The sequence below is a fragment of the Protopterus annectens genome, chromosome 10.part0 (genome assembly GCF_019279795.1).
Source record: "Protopterus annectens isolate FY-2018-M chromosome 10.part0, PAN1.0, whole genome shotgun sequence".
NCBI lineage: Eukaryota > Metazoa > Chordata > Ceratodontiformes > Protopteridae > Protopterus > Protopterus annectens.
This window is the reverse complement of record NC_056744.1, coordinates 960,400,555-960,418,623: the sequence shown is the minus strand read 5'-3', so window position 1 is coordinate 960,418,623 and position 18,069 is coordinate 960,400,555. Positions and strand designations below refer to the sequence as shown.

At 40.8% G+C, this 18,069-nt stretch overlaps 1 protein-coding gene across 1 annotated transcript in view; it reads left to right on the top strand.

The window, feature by feature from the left end:
* Positions 1-18,069, top strand: part of LOC122813417 (protein transport protein Sec16B-like) — a 1,253,021-nt gene that overhangs the window by 1,030,300 nt on the left and 204,652 nt on the right. The window contains exon 19 of the mRNA XM_044085733.1: positions 896-1,230. Coding sequence (XP_043941668.1) covers positions 896-1,230 — 335 coding nt within the window. The remainder of the gene's footprint in view (positions 1-895; positions 1,231-18,069) is intronic.

Here is an 18,069-nt window from a genome sequence, read left to right as displayed (position 1 = left end):
TCACCTTCATGATTTTCTTCAAACTCTTGGAGTATGAAATAAATGTTTTTATGCTTCCATAACCCTATAACTAGTTGACTGCTTTCCTGTCTGCTGCATTTGGTCAACAGGAAATCTGATCGATATTTTTGCAAGACTGATATAATACTGGGGTTGGAAAATATGCCCTTTCCCTGGAATTCTGCAATCTTGGCGTTGGAATATTTAATTAGTAGAGGATGTGGGGGTGTACCACTATGGTTGCCACCTTTTCAAATGCAAAAAGTGGAACATTTTTTGTAGAAATGTGATATTTTGCAGGACAGAACTTATACACAGCCAGTGCAAAGTACAGAATTACACTTTTTTGCTGAAATAAAAGCTCATTCTTGTAACATTTGAGCTGCTTATGTTATTTCATATAACATTTAGGTGTTTCAAATACAAAATAACTGTTCTATGTAACTATTAAAGAAAACTTAGGAAATATTTCTTCTCCTAAAATCTCAGAATATTTGCCATTTTTTATTTTTTTTTTGCAGGGCACAACTGCCCAAAGAGGGTCTGTCCTTCACAAAGAGGGACCAGTGGTAATCCTATATACCCTTCCTGTAAAAAAAATATTTTATTTGCATGCTCTAAGGTTATGTCTCATAGCATGCACACTGGATTGTCAATGTTTTGCTTATATTCTTTGTCAATATTCAGGCCGTCAACATCAGCAGATCCATAGATTTCATATGTTGCCTTCTGTTTCCATGATTTGCCACATATGTTGAAGAATATAAATTGTTTAAAATCATTTCTGGCTATAACTGCAAGTTTTTAGATGTCATTTTGTATTTTTACTTCATTGGGCACTGGCTAGTAAAATGGTGACAACTAACAACAGTTTTTCTTATCTTTTATTCTGTAGGTCCTCATATGCCTGGACATGTTGATCTGATAGTGAGACACCAGCAGAACTATATTCCCCAACAATATTCTGATGCCCCAAAATTATCTCCTCATCTGGAACAGCCAGTGCAAGATAGTATAATCTCCAGCAGTATAGTCAGAAGTGAAAATGAAGCTATTCCATCAGGATCTACTGAGACATATATGTCACATAGTAAAAGACCACCAGTCTCAATGCCAGCACACTGGGGTCGAGCTGTAGGAGCAGGACAAAACCACATATCCAAGACAGTCACAGTATCTCAAAAATCCTGCGAAGAGTATGATGCAGTAAATATGAATCAAACTGGTGAGGTAAGTAGCCTTAGAGTATCTGACAATGATTTTAAGACTATGTATGCTATATTTGTTAAATATATTATTTCTTTTCTTTTTTTATTTCTGTTTCATAACTGGGTAGTTAGACTGGTTTAAAGACCATGACCCTGGTGAGCAACAAACATGTTATTGATGAGGTAGTCTGATAGTAGGAGTTTTATACATATTACTTTTCATAATGGAAAGGAAAGCAGAAAAAGGTGATGTAGCCCTTGTATTAATTGCAGAAACAAGAGTACATGATGCCAACAGATATGAACAGTGTCAGAACAGAATTGCAGATAAAGCTACTTTATTTATTTTATTTTATTTTACATTTGTTGACCGGGATAGTCCGAATGGATGCATGCCCATTTTCAGCGGAGGCCCGGGGAGAAAAGCTCCAAGGGTAAGCAGATACAGCATTACATAATGTCAGCATTACATATTACAAACAGACTATTTACAGAGATTACATAAGTAAGCAAGTTAAACAAGTTCCACAGGTTACAGTTAATCCTGAGCACAAGTCAGGATTAAATTAAATTACACAGTAAACTGGTTAACAGATTTTTACACATTCTAGAGAGAGTTAGCCAGGCTTGATACATTGACATAGCCAGTTAAGTAACAAATGTTGTTTGAGTCTAGTTTTAAATTGACCTAAGGTGGAAAGTAAGGTAATATCAGCTGGAAGAGAGTTCCAGGATTTACTTACAGAGTTTGCAAAGAGAGAATCACCGGCTGTGTTATTAATTTTGCTAGTCTGAATTAGTAGTTTGTTAGAGGATCGAAGCGGTCTACGATTGTTATAGGGGGTGATAATATTTTTAAGTGCAGGAGTATTGTCTGGATTATAGAGGATTTTATAGGCCATAATCAGTTGGTTATACTGGATTAGGCTGGGTAGTTCAAGCCACCCAAGCTGATTTAGATTGATGCAATGATGTGTCCTAAAAGGTAGCCCAGTGGCAAACCTGGCAATGTGGTTATAGCAAATTGAGAGTTTGTTGAGGACAGTCTTGTTTAAATTAAAGAGTAGAGGGGATGCATACAGAAGGGTTGAAAGAAGGTGAGAGCGAGCTATGACAATTTTAGCTGGAGGGGTTAGGAAGGCTTTTATTCTGTAAAGTGACCCTAGTTTTTTATTGATGGTTTTGATAGTTTGGTTAACATGTAGGTCAAATTTTAGATTATTGTCTATTATGGTAAAGGTGAAAGTGGTAGACCTATGTGTTGGTGAAAATAACAGCATTTTAGTTTTTTTGGGATTTAGGATCAGACGATGTTCAGAAAGCCAGTTTTCTATTGTGTTAAATGTGGTCTGGGTAGCTGACCATAACTCTACTGGAGATGTGGCTGAGAAAATCACAGTAGAGTCATCAGCATATTGGATACAGCTGACTTTTGGGATGACAGCATAAAGGTCATTAATGAAGATGGAGAAGAGCAAGGGCCCTAGTATAGAGCCTTGTGGTACTCCAGGGGTGTTAGGTAGAAGGTTAGAGAGTTTGTTCTGCCAGAGGACAGCCTGCTGTCGACCATTCAGGTAGGATTGAAACCATTGGAGGGCTCCAGTATCTAGACAGAATGTTTGCAGGGTGTGGAATAAAAGTTGGTTGTCAACCATATCGAATGCCTTGGAAAGATCCAAAAAGAGGGCTGAGGATATATAATTATTGTTGCGATTATGGTTTATGGTGTTGGTAAAAGCTAGAAGGGCTGAAGTAGTGCTGTGATGAGGATGGAAGCCATGCTGAGTGTCTGCCATAAGGCGATTCTGGATTAGGTGGTGCATGAGTTTTCTATGAATACATTTTTCCATAATCTTTGCAAGTGGAGAGAGTATAGCTATTGGCCTATAATTGGAGAATTCAGTAGAGCTGCCTCCTTTGTGAAGTGGGATTACATAGGATATTTTCCAGATGGTGGGAATTCTAGCTTCTACTATGGTTCGTTTGATTAGTATTGAGACGGGGTAAGCAATAGCATCAGCTGATTTTTGTAGGTACTCGGCAGGGAGTTGATCAGCAGAAAGTGTAGTGGGTTTTAATTTTTTGATCAAGGTACGGATAAGTGAAGTGGCGACTGGTTTTACTTGGCTCTGCATTAGAAGATAACAACTAAAAAAGAAAAAAAGAGAGATGAAATGTGCATTTCGAGTAGTTTCGGGGAAACTAGAACAAGTGTATAATGATACGGAAATTATGTAATGGAAATAAGCAAACATAAATTGCATTGTGTAACATGTAGAAAATATCTTTCTAAAGAAAACAGCACAAGCACTTCTGTAATTACACATGGATGCTTGTAAAACCAAACTCTAACATTGAGTAGCTTTTACATTACATTAACTTACTTTTATTTGATGGCTTTGGGTGACAGACTTATTCGGTATGTGATTTAATTGAGTTCAACTTTCTGCTTCTCCTTCATTCCTACTCTCTGTATCAGGAGGTCACCAGGCTTTGGGAGTGGATAGTATATTTTATTTTATCCTTCTAATTGTCTATCTGATGGTCTCATTCATACCATTGGTAGCAAGAGACAGGCACTCCTGGCCTAGATGAGTATCTCCTTTGACTCACTCTTCTCCGCCCAGGGATTCTAATTAGCCCATCTTTTCTCTTAGGTGTTAGGGTGTTGGCCAGCTTGCAGGGCTAGAGGAGTGGTTTTCATTAGTTTCCCCGCATTTTGAATATACTTGGCTAGCTCTTTCATAAGTCATAAGCACTGGGGTGGTCCTTACCTTCAAAAGGGAATGTAAGCCAGCAGGATAATCCCCTGCCCATTCACAGCAAGGCACCACTGGCAACTTCCTAGGTCCCCACCGGGAATGGTACTTTGTGTCTCCAGGCCTTCACCCCTTCTCCCTTCTCTCAGAGAGAGAGAGAGCGAGCAAGCTCCACTCATTAATTAACTTTTTCCTTTCTAACCATCAGGTATCTAAGCTACTAACTGAACTTCGGTCAACTGGATAACAGTCAGGGCTTTATTCCTCTATACCACCAGAGCTGGTGGGAATGGGTGGTCTTGTCGGTTTCTTCTAGCATCACACATTCCTGTCAGGCCAGCTGGTTTTGGGACAGGTTTATCTCTTACCTGTTGATTCTGCATAAGTGTTATCCTATTCTTGTATTAGTGGGAACTGTTTTTACCTTTGGGGCAAGTCTTATTGTGAAGTGCTTGCTAGTCTGAACTATTACCAAGTGCAGAAACATTTTTTCCTTAATCCCTCCACAAAGGACAGACACCCAGTATCTCTGTAGCTCAGGAACAGCATCCGGATCTCCCCTATACTTTTGCTATCATTTACCTTAATCCAAAAATCTTAACCAAAATTTGTATTAAAGGAAAACATGCAGAACATAGTCATCCTCTTAAATCCATTTTGGCCCTGCTTTCCCACCTATGGTGGTGCAGATCCTTACATCTGCCTGGAGACCTTCAGTCAGGTTGACTTAAAATAATAACTAGACAAGGCTTTCATTTGGGGCAAATTCCCAGGAGTCAGACCTGCTTACAACTCTAGTTCTTGCAGTATTGAATTACTTGTCTGAAATGTCTGAAATGCTTCATTCTGATCTTTCTTAAAGGTTTCTATTTATTAAGGTCTCCAGTGAAAAACTCTGTTTCTCTCTTTGAAATATCTTCCATAGCAGACATAGCAAACTTTACTCTTGGTAGCAATGACATCAGCAAGAAGAGTTTCTGAGTTGCAAGCTTTGAGCTCTACAATTCCATACTTGTTTTTTGTAAAGACATTGTGTCCTTTTTGATTAACCATTCTTAAATACTGAAGGTAACCATGGAGCCAAATTTAAATCCGTTAATCCTTAGTAGTACAACAGAGGTGAATGTCTGCTGCATTTTTGGATGAGCTTAGGCAGTTACATTTCTATATGGACAAAACAAAAGAAATACAAAAAGATGAAAGGCTTTTGTATATTTGCAAATAACAAAATGGACCAGAAAGTTTCCTAAGTCATTCGGTCCTAGTGCTTTCAGACTACATTACTTATTGTTATCAAAAATGCAATACAGAGTTGCCTGATAAGCCAAAAGTACTTCCTATTAAAGCAGTGACTACCTTTATATTGTTTTCGGCAATGTCTCTGTGCATGACAATTCTGCAATAGCAACACAAGCTTCATTGTGTACATTTGTGAGATAATATAAGATGGATGTGATCCAAAGGTCTAGGTCTGCCTTTGACTTTAAAAATCATTAGAGTATTATGTCAAGATGATACCCAAGAGAAAGAGTTTGGGGCTCTACCTTAATGGATGAAGTAATTGAACTGGATTATGTAAAACATGAAAATGACATACTTATTGTAATGTTAGATTTTATTGACCCATGTCCTTCCACTTCAACATCTTCACCCACCTTCTCATGCCCTATGATGATGATGGCTAGAGGTATGTTAAGTGATTAGTTTAATGGTTTTATGGTTTTATATACATGTTGCTCAGTGTTTTAAGACACTTCATAGATCTGGAGAAGAGAAGTATCACTGAACATTATGAGAGCAGAGGAGAAATTTGAGCCTGAGTTTTCTGATACTAAGCTGACTAGTGCCCAAGTCAACCAGTCCAAATGTTTGAAGTGGACAGGCATGGATCACAAAGATGTATTGTTATGGTAAGTACATAAATGTTTTCTGTCCTTTCATGTCCTCTTTCTTCTGCATCTTCATTCTTGTTCCATCATTAAGAGAGAGGCAAAATATTCTTTAATACAAATACTCCCATCCTTACTCAGCCTAGCCAAGTCTATGTCTCCTTTCTACTTTTCTACAATATAGTTAAAAAAATCTTTGTCTTCTTGACCTTTTCTTTTGGGTCCCTTTTGAACTGTTCCACTCTCTTCTCTTTTATTGCCATTCTTTCTTCCTCGTACCATGTCTTTGCTATCTCCCACCACTCCTGTCCACTTATGACCTGTCATCTGTTACAGTTACCTTCCTTACATTCCAACACATCACCGCTGGCTGTCTTCTCTTTTTCACTTTTGCTGTCTTCCTCAAACCCTTGCCAGTGCTCTGAGTACTCTGTCCCCAGACTATTATCATAGGTTGCTTGCCCTTTAATTTGCCTTCTGTCCTCTAAGCTATATTTGTTCCTGTCCCTCTTCAAAAGGAATCCCACCCCCTGATATCCCACATCGTTTCTTTTTTGTATGGATTCTTTTTCCCCCATTACACTCTGAACTATTCTGTGGGGTTATCACTGCTTACTAGCTGCACCTTCACCTGGCCAACCTGAATCTCTTCTGCCTTAGTTATGGCTACATCTTAGAATTCTTCAACCTTCATGCCCCCGCTTACTGCAAGACCTCATTCACCTTATGCTTCATGTTTTCCCCTGGAGCTTCTGATCACTCTGTTTGCTCCTGGCAGATTCAGACCTCCATTAAGTAGAGCAGTCCTTTTCAAATTCACATTTTTCTCTTCCCCAGTCTCTCCTGTTCCTCTTTTAGTGTGTCTGAAGGTGGATACACTGCACTGATCCACAAAGCACCCCCTTTTGTGTTAACAAACAGAATGGTTATCTAGGTTATGACCATTATCTGCCCCTTGCCTCCTTAATTGAGTGGTTCTACTCCACTTCTCTAACTTAGCATTTGATGTTTCTCCTTACTAGATTACCACTTCCTCTCCATCCTTTCCTTCTCTGTCATTCCTAAACAACCTGTACCATGACACCCTCCCGCTTGTTACTGAGCAACATTTCTATAACACCATCAAAGTTGCCTTCCCCTAGTTTTTTTACCTCCATCTGTCACCTTACACTGCAGAGTTATACCACTTATTCATGATTGAAGCCACACAATATTGCAGGTAAAAAGTTCTCTTCTTCATGTTGTGTGTGGCATTCTGTCACTGTCATTTCTCTTTGTAGAGAAGAGGACGACAGCACCTCTGGTCAGTTCCTTAGCATTAGGTACCCCTTCCTTTCAGTTACACCATGCAAAGTGCCATGTCTGCCTCAGAGTCATAGAAGATTAGACAAGGCACACAATACCTGAACTACAAGTAATGTTCAGAGTAGTGGCACGGTGCCATAAGTTCATGATTTATATGTGTGACATTGAGTTATACTAGGTCCGAACTGTCATTACAGTTTTGAGATTCACTGGAATAGAGGTGGCATAACAAATCTTCTTTTATTCTACAATATTTCATGATTTTTCTATTTTATGGGAATACATGGTGAATTAAGCATTACGAAGTTAGATCATGAAACTATCATTTAACATAGCCTTGCATTGCATTTAGTTGTATTAATCAGGGATCCTAATCCAACACTCTAATTTAAATAAATGTTATGTGTTCATGAGGAAACAGTTATTTTAGGCCACAAAGATTGCTTTCACATTAAATTGTAGAACTGCATTCTTTTTACATAAAATGAACAATAAAATTAATTTAAAGCAACAGATCAGATAAACATACTGATCAAAATTGTACCAGGAAAAATGTTGTGTGTGCTATCACTTAATTATTAGTGATTTCAGCATCCAGTTTTCATGTTTAGACTTTACAGACATTTCCATCATTACCTGGCCTGGTATATTATATTATATTATATTATATTATATTATATTATATTATATTATATTATATTATATTATATTCAGTGAGCCTATACTGTTATTTATTTCCTGGAGGCTTGCTTTATACTTTAAGATAATCAAAACATTTTGCAACTTTGCTAGATACAAATCACATTTTCTCATAAAAGTTTGTTGATAATATATGTTGCTTATAAATTAAATGAAGGCATTTGTTGACTTTATTCATTCTGCATAAATGTAATTTTGCATGCATTTGAAATTTTCTAATCGTTTTACGCATGAACTCACCTAATGGACATTGTATACAGTTACTGAAATGCTCCATTCAATTATGCAGTTTGCAAAATACTTAATTCCATATAATCATTTATTCATTGGATTATAAACCTCATCTATTTCTTTAACAGACGTGCAAAGGTATAACATATTGTCCCTTTGAGGATGTTGATGCTTTTAAGTACTTAACTTGGTAAAATATGAAATAAGTCAAGCATTTTCTGTATCCTTTGCCAATACTGGTCAGTTTTTAGAGATTGCTTTATACTTCCTCACTGTTAATGGTGACTCTGCAAGTTAAGAGGACAGCATTAATTTGCTTTCTGTTATTGGTATTCCTCTCATGGGCTGCATTGAGTTGACCACTTGCTATCAACTAGCTTAATGTTGTCTTTCCTAGGCATGTTTCTTACTAACCTTTTCAGATTTCTACATCTTCATATGGAATACATTGTTCATTTATGTTAATTGTGGATTATGAAATGGAATGGGAGTTTGCATTTTTTGGCTTTGAAAATATGTGGTTCACTTTATATTCCTGCCAAAATAAAATAAAAGTTACTGGTAATTAATAAAGCAAACATGCTGTTCTGCTTACTTTTCCAAATAAATACATTTGTTGACACATGGCCATGAAACTGTTAGTAATACTTGGTGCCATGGATGCTCCATCATTATACATATTTTTAACAATTAAAGACATTCTAAGCAGAGTTATTAAAATAAATCAAACTGTTTTGGCAATTCACACATCATAATTATAGTCTCTTTAATGCAACAGTTCATTCTAAGCAAAATAATAGCAGTTTTACTGCTTCTAGACCTTCAATATAAGGTTTAACAACATGCAAACTGTGCATTTCCATGCCATAACAAAATGGTTTATATGAAGAGGGAACACGCAGTATTCCATGTGGGAATAAGTATATCTGTTGGAAGATGATATGATTAAACAATATGCAAAACATCGTGTTTGTTTTATAGATGATATAATGTTTATTTAAGGAAATCTGACAAATGAACTGGAAAGCTTCAGAGTTCAAATGCAAGATTTACATTACAGTTTAAAGTTTACAGTTATCATAAATTAACCTTGAGGTTACTAATCCAGTTTCTTCATAGAAATGGTAAGAGTTTTCATTAGCAGTTTGTGATTATAACTATTTACACATGTACAGAGAAACAGATTACCTTTACTATTTTTTTTTGCAATATTTTCAGCTTGTCAACTTTATTCAAGATGTAAACTTATCTGAGTAAAGATTATCCCTTGATTGTTAAGCATGTACAGGTATATGTTTTTTAAGATGTGAATGAAGTTCTTTTTCTGAATCGTGCATGCATGATCAGTACAAAGATTCTTGGAGGAAGGTTTTCCAGTTAGCTGGAAAGTACAGTTGTGTAAGTCCTACTTACCTGTAGTAGTTCATGTTTGTAGTACTCACTGCCTTACTACTATTTGGATAGTAGTTCCCTGCTACCTTCCTCTGGTACTCTACTAAAGGTCAGAGTCCCTCCTACTGCCATCTGTAGGTGTGATGGACCACTCATCTGGCAGTACAGGGACTGCCTTACAGACCCACATACAGGACTCTTTCAGTTTTCTAGGGTCCAGTAGGAAAAGAACATGGAAACACAAGCTTTGAATACTTACTGTTCCAACTAAAGACCCCCCTCACAGACACACATACTCATAGACACACACACACACACACACACACACACACACACACACACACACACACACACACACACACGTAAAGAAGCAGAAGAATGCTCAGTCGCAATCCAAACACCAAACTATATACATCCAAAAAGGTTGGGTATTTACTGCCAGTAAGGCAGTGTGCTCTATGAATATCTACTGTTATAGTTAAGCAGGATATATACAATAGTACTAGGTACAACTAACACCCTGTGTTACTGACATTCAAGTAGATTCCCAAAGCTTTCCCAACCTGGCCGGAGGAAGTATAAGGGTCCAGGACCCCCTGATGAATGGTCCGAGTGAAGCCTGCTCTGGATCTAGAAAAGGCATCCAACTTGTAGTGCTTCATTAAAGTATGGACAGAGACCAAGTTGCTGCCTGTATAATACTTCTAGAGTGAACTCTTTCCAATAAGCTACTGAAGAGGAAAAGGTCATGGTGGAATGCACTATTACTTTGCCTGGACTTGTCTTGTTATGGTGGGTGTAACAAAATACAATACCAGAGGGCAACCAACATGCAGTGGTTTGCTTAGAGACAGGATGACCCTTCTTTATCCATGAAAAGGAAATAAAAAGCCTTTTGGCCTTCCTGAAGGGTTTTATTCTGTCAGGATAGTACCTGAACTGAGGGTGTACATCCCGGGTATGAAGTATCCTCTCTCCCTTATTCTTAGGTTCTGGGAGGACACAGGGAGGTTGATAGATTGAAGGAGAGTGAATTATGAGACCACTTTTGGCATGAAAGACAGGCTAGTCTACAACACAACCCTATCCCAATGAAAAATAAGGTTAGGTTGTCCCACCATAAGAGCTTGCAGCTGAGAGGCTTGTTGTGTAGATGTCAGAGGGATAAGCAAACAGTTTTCCATATTAAAAGCTTTAAATCAGTCAGAGAAGCAGGTTCAAAAGATGGTAAGAACAATATTTCCAGAACATTGTTTACATCCCATGAAGGAGGAATTTGCTTGCAAGGAGGTCTCAGATGCAATACTCATTTCATGAACTGTTTTACAAAAATAAAAGAAGAAAGAGGGGGATCCAAAGTAGGCAAGCAGAGATTGCTGTTAAATGCACTTTAATGAATGCATATAAAAAGCCACACTGAAGTATCTCATACAAATATTTCAAGATCAGAGAGATGTTAACCTCAGGGGGACCCTCTGTTCTCATTTAGGTGCCACTTAGAAAACCTCTAGTGGCAGATTTTCTGACCTCCTTGAACACCTGCTACATATCCTTATGAAACATGTACCTAAATGGAGTCAAGACTGAACCATCCAGGCTGTCAGTTGCAGTTGCTCCAAATTGAGGAGCAGCAGTCACTCCTGAGACTACGTTTGCAAATCCAGGGTGTAGGGAAGTATGTGGTAATTGACTTTGGCCAATACCATTAGAGTGGAGAACTAAGATTGCCTGGGCCAACAGAGGGTCACTGTCATGCCCGTGCCCTGGCCCAGCAATCAAGAAGCCTCAATCCTCACCACCAGTGAGGGGCGTCTCATATAGGAGGAAAGGATAACAAATACACACAGTAAAGTGCAACTTCCCTTAAGAGCACACAGAGATCACAGTCAGTCTGGGGCTGGTCGCTCCCTTGCTCTCCAGGTCCCCAATAAGACTCCCCACTGGCACAGCTATGGGGTCCAGAGCTCAGCCAGCTGGGCAAGCTAAAATCAGCTGGGCAAGCTAAAATCTCCAGCACCCTCTTTGTCCAACCAGTGCTTTGTGTTCCTGCCCAAGTAGCTGACACACACACACACTTTGAGATAAGAGTTTATACAACCACACAGACACTTCTGGGGAAGGCTGGCACAGGTTCTCCAGCTGTGCTAATTTTACCCAGACTATACGGTAGAAATCACTGCCACTACCCAGCTAATATTTATCAGCTACTCAAAGGTCCTTAAAAGGGTGTCCAATTATTACTGTGCAATATTATTATCCAATATGTAGTATCGCCCAGGGCTAAAGCTATAGGAGTAGCTTTGTACAATTTTACCAAAGGCATTCAAGTACTCTTAAGAGCTTAAATTATCTCTACACAAAACAGCCACAGTTGAAAGGTTTAAAAGTATTTAATAAAAAATAAAAGCACAAGACAATACTTTTTACTACACAGCACTAGTCAAGAGTTCAGAGATCACAGAGAAATACTTAAAATAATTCAGTAGTGCTGTTCTGACATTACAGAAAAACACTTAGTCTAATCATTTTAGTTTCTAGCTATTTCTAAAAGAAAACAAGTTTAAGATAACTTACATATAGAACACAGGCAGAGTACTGATGAGTTGGATGATCAAGACAAAAATGCTTAAAGCTCTCTGATTCTCTCTGTTTTTAAAATCACATTCCTGGTTCACCTTACATCATTTTTCACACTTCCCTGGGTTCCCAGGCTAACAGAAACTACATTTACATTCTTAACATCTCCTTTTGTTATCTTGCAGCTGGTCAGGAAGCAGAGCCATAAAAATACATTTGCATGTTTAAATCTAGCAATTTAACTCTTGGTTAAAACAATAGAAAGAATGTCTTCACCTAGACCATCCGGAGCCAAATTTAAAGATCAATGACAATCATAAAATGCTTGAATTAGCTTCCTTGCAGCAGCTTGCACTGTTGCTACATTTTTTTCAGTTCTACATGTAACTCTATTTTTACCATTTAATATAAGCCGGTGGTTTACATTAATATTTACAAATGACAGAATTATCTATAAAATTCTATCTGGCTAGGCTGGCAGTCATTACACCCCCCCCCTCAGAGAACTCAAGCTAGTTTTTCAAGTGACCCTTGAGAAATGGTGCTTGAGAGGGTTAGATCTATCTGAGTATACCTTACCCATTTCCTGTCTTGAGAGCCCATCTGCATTGGCATTGCTAATCCCACTGCGGTGCTGCACTGACATATATGCTTGCAACCCCAGGCTCCATCTTAGCAATTTGGAATTTTGCTGGCTGGCTCTGTTTAACCATGTTAGGAGGTTGTGATCTGTCATCACAGTGAATTTCCTTCTATACAGATAAGGCTGATGTTTCTGCAGTACCCACACTATGGCTAGACATTCCTTTTCTACAGCAGCATAGCACTCCTCCCTGGGTTGGAGCCTATGACTGAGATAAACCACTGTGTGCTTTTCTCCCTCTGAAGAAATCTGGCTAAGTAAGCCCCCACCCCATGGTTCGAAGCATCCACCTGCAGCGCAAATACCTTGCTGTAATCTCAACTGGCTAACACAGGGGGTCCTCGCAAAGCTTCTTTAAGCTTCTGGAATGCCTGCTCACAAGCTGGGGTCCACACTACCTTATCTGGCCTGTTCTTCCTTATCAGGTCTGTGAGGGGAGCAGCTATAGTACTATAGCTGGGGATGAACTTTCTGTAGTACCCTGCTGTCTCTAAAAATGCCCTCACCTTCTTTTTGGTAACAGGTGCATGCCATGCCTGAATGGCTTCCACTTTGGCAGGTTCTGGTCTTATCTTACCACTCCCCACTCTGTGTCCTAGGTAGGAGACCTCTGCCATACCCACCTAACATTTGTTCGGCTTAATGGTCAACCCTGCCCTCTGTAGTCTGCCCAGCACCTCCATGACATACTGAAGGTGTTCTGGCCAGGAATGGCTGTAGAGGACAATATCATCTAGGTAAGCAAGGGCAAACCCTCCTGCTCCTACTAGGATATGATCTACCAGCCTCTGGAAACTTGCTGGGGCATGCTTCATCCCAAAGGACATCTTTGTGAACTCATACAAGCCAAAAGGAGTCACAAAGGCTGACTTCTCTCTAGCAGTGGGAGTCAAGGGCACCTGCCAGTAGCCTTTGGTAAGATCAATGGTTGTAAGATACTTAGCCCCACCCAGCTGCTCTAGGGACTCATCTGTCTTAGGGATTGGGTAAGCATCCGACTCTGTGTGACTATTTAATTTCCTGTAGTCCACAGAGAACCTGGTGCTGGGGTGTATATCACATAATCGAAATCCCAAAGCATCGAACACAATAAGCTCGAACTTGGAATGTCGAAATGTGATATAATCGAAAGCTCAGAACAGCAAATTTTTTCCCAGGGAAAATATTTGTTGTTACAAGAAACACACACACAAACCAAGCACACCAAAAAATGTAATCCACACATATACACTTAAAATCCTACTTCTAACCCTACACTAAACCGTAGATACACTACTATCTATCCACTTACCTTAACTCAAACCCTAACCCTAAGGTCCGTAACTATCCCACACTCACCTTACCCACTCCCTAACCCTAAGGTGCGTAACTATCGCACACTCACCTTACTCGCTCCCTCTCCCTAAGGTCCCTAACTATCGCACACTCACCTTACCCGCTCCCTAACCCTAAGGTCCCTAACTATCGCACACTCACCTTACCTGCTCCCTAACCCTAAGGTCCCTAATTATCACACACTGACCTTACAAGCTCCCTAACCCTAATGTCCCTAACTATCCCATTCCCACACTCACCTTCACCTGGTCCTTTTGCATACTTACCTTAACCCGGTTCATAACCTTCGCACCACAGTGGAGAAAATAGCATAGCGGCAGAAACAGCCCACCAAATTCTTTCCCTAGGAAAGAATTCAATGTTCCGCAGCTTCACTATTTTCAGCGTTCACTGTTTTGGGTTCGATATTATAACATTCAATGTTTTATTACTTCGATGTTATAATATAAACCCTAGTGCTGACATCTTTCTTTGGCACCAGCACCACTGGGGAGGTCCAGGGACTGTTGGACTCTTGAATCACCCATAGTTCCAACATCTCCTGTACCTCCTTCCTCATAGTCTATTTGACTCTCTCAGGCACTCTATAAGGGGCCTGCCTAATAGGCCTTTGGGATCCTGTGTCCACCTGGTGCTGGCCCAGGTGGGTACACCCTGGTTTCCCAGTGAACATGTCCCCAAATTCCTGCAACACTGCTCAGAATTCTCAAACCTGGGTAGGAGATAGCTGCTGGGACATTGCTACCCCTTCCACTGAGGTGTTAGCCCGAGCCTCACTGAGGAGATCAGTCCTCAGATCTCCTTCAGACTCCTCCTGCAATCCACTGCAAATGCTCAGCACAAGGGCCTCCCTATCATGGTAAGGTTTCATCATGTTAACATGGTACAATTTGTGCCCCTGCTATCTGCCTAGCAGTTCCAACTTGTAGTTAACATCACTTACCTTTCTTACCACCTTGTAGAATCCCTCTCGAGCTGCTTGCAGCTTGTTGTGTCTGACAGGAATGATAACCATTACCTGCTGCCCCACAGCATACTCTCTAGCTCGAGCATTCCTGTCATACCACACCTTTTTCTGTTGTTGGGCTTCTGCCAGGTTCTCCTGGGCCAAGCCCATGAGTTCCCTGAGCCTTGTTCTGAGGTTCAGGACATATGTAACAACAGACTTCTTGTGAGACTCGCACTCACCTTCCCACTCATCTCAAATTAAATCTAGAAGTCCCCTCACTCTATGCCCATACAGCAACTTAAATGGTGAAACACTTGTGGATTCCTGGGGAACTTCTCTGCAAGAAAACAGCAGATGGGGCAAATATTTTTCCCACTCCCTCTTAAACTGACCTGTAAATACTTGTACCACGGACTTGATTGTAGAGTTTAACCTCTCAACAAGACCATTAGTCTGGGGATGGCAGGGGGTGGTCTTCATGTGCTTCACCACACAGGACTTCCACAGACAAGCCAGCAGGTCTGACATGAAATTGGCACCTCTGTCAGTCAGTATTTCTTTTGTGAAACCTACCCTGCTGAAAATCTCTAACAACACATTTGCCACCTTCTCTGCCTAAACGGAGGACAAAGTCACTGCCTCAGGGTATCATGTAGCCATGTAGCATAATCCACTACCACTAAGATATACATTTTCCCAGAGGAACTTGGGGTACTCAGAGGACCCACAATATCTATAGCTACCCTCTGAAATGGCTCCTCAGTCAAAGGCAAAGGCATCAAAGGAGCTCTTGTCTCCTGCCTTGCCTCCCTTTGGCACTGCTCATAGGTCCTGCGGTGCCCTGTTACAGCTCTGGAAATTCCAGGCCAATAGAAGTTCTGCATAATATGCCTCTTTGTACATTTTATACCCATATGACCTGCGAAGGGAATATCGTGGGCTATGACTAGAAGAGCCAGACAGTAGGCTCTAGGCACTACCAACTGCTGTACTCTCTCACCTTCAAGACCTCCCTCAGGGGTCCACTCTCTGTATAGTAACCCTTTGTCCCAGTATATAGATTCCCCCTTTCCTTGAGAATCAGGTAGCTGCTTAGCTACTTGCCTCAGTCCTTGCAATGTAGGGTCTGAGAGGTGAGCCTGTCGCAACTCTCTCCTTGTAAACCTTCCCAGCTCTCCTTCCACAAGAACTCTGGCATCCTCTGACAGTGGTGCCTCATTGTCAGCCTGGGTACTACTACTCACCTCTACCTTTGCAGTCACTCTGCCCAAGGGACCATCAGTACCCACAAGCAGCCGTGGCTCACCTTCAGTCTCACTGCTGCAGAGTAGCTCCCTCCCTGAAGTAACCACCTCACCAATCCTGGCTGTAAGTATGCAGTCTGTCTGGGTCTCCCCAGGCTGCCAGACCTACATGCCTGTCTCCTAGCCTGTCTGCATGTACCTGCATAAGCATATGGTACTGCCTCATCCAACTCCTTCCCTATTGCGACATCTGCAGGATGGTAGTTTAGTACCCCTGTTGTCTGAAGACAACCTAGTATTGGCATTTTTTCTTTCCCACTTACCGGCTCTCTCACCTTTTGTTACCCACCTTGCCTCTGTGGACATCTGTATGCCACATGGCCCCACTGGTTGCATTCAAAACATTTAACCCTAGCTCCTGGTCTAGGGGCTTCCCCTGCTACTGGCAGATTCTGTTTGGGCAGTCCACCCTGGGTTCCTTTAGACCCATGAGCAGTACTGGGTGGCCCCTTTCCTCTGTAGGGCTGCCCTGCTTGCCAGGTATAGTTCTCCCTTCTTCCCCAACTCATCTGAAGTAGCACATTGTCTATCAGCTAACCAGATCCTCATGTCCTCAGGCAAAGTGCTAAGGGCTTGTTCCCTCATGAAAAGGTCTGCCAGCCCTTCAAAAGTGGTGACCTGACATCCACATACCCACCTATGAAAATAAGTGCTCAGTTCTGCAACATATTCACACACACATTCATCTGCCTTGCGTCTGTGCTCACAAAACTTTTTCCTATATGTTTCAGGTGTTAGCTTAAACAATTCTAACAAATGATTTTTAACAACAGTATAATCAAAACATGCAACGTCAGACATTTTTGACAAACAGTTACAGCTTTACTATGGAGTAAGGGGACCAGGAACCGTACATAGAGCTTTTGGTCAACACTATACTGTTTGCATACTCTCTCAAACATATGATTGAAACTATCAAAATTATCCCCCTCTTTAAACTGCGGAACAAATTTACTGACCTGTTGTGCTTCAGGGGTCCAGTTACTCCCTTCCCTATTACCTCCATGACTCTGGTGAAGAGTCAGCATCTCCTTCTCATGCTGCCTCTGCCTCTCCTTTTCTTCAGCTTCCAGGCGTAGCAGTTTCTCATTCTCCTCAGCCTGAAAACGTTGCAGTCTCTCATTGTCCTCACTCTCTAGATGCCTCAGTCTCTCAGTTGCTTCTATTTCCACACACCTGGCCTCCAACTCAAGTCTCTTTAGCTCCAGATGGATTTTAAGTCTTCTGCATAAAGGTTGAGCTGTCCAATCTCTGAGGGTATTATATCTCCACTGCCAGTCTGATTGTCCTCCTGATTGCTATTTTCTGATGCAGCTGTAACCAAGGCTGCAATCAAGTCTGCCTTAGGTTTCCATGCACCAATCCCCTCACCTGGCACATCTCTGCCAGCTGGCTCCTTGTCAGCTTTCCATACTCCTCTGCTGACATGCTGCCTGCTCACCTCGACTAACTAAGCTAACAAAAGAAATAAAAGAATTGTGATCTGAACTCTGAGTATTCACTGCGTGGCTGACTTAGAGTACAAAACACCTTCAAAGCTCATTGAACACAAGCTACAGGAATTCACTCTACCCACAGCACTACAAGCCAATTAGTATTTGCCACCAATTAATATGTGATGTGGATATCCCACCACTGCCAAACAATTAATATGTGATGCCCGTGCCCTGGCCCAGCAATCAAGGAGCCTCAATCCTCACCACTAACACCAGTGAGGGGCATCTCATATAGGAGGAAAGGATAACAAATACACACAGTAAAGTGCAACTTCCCATAAG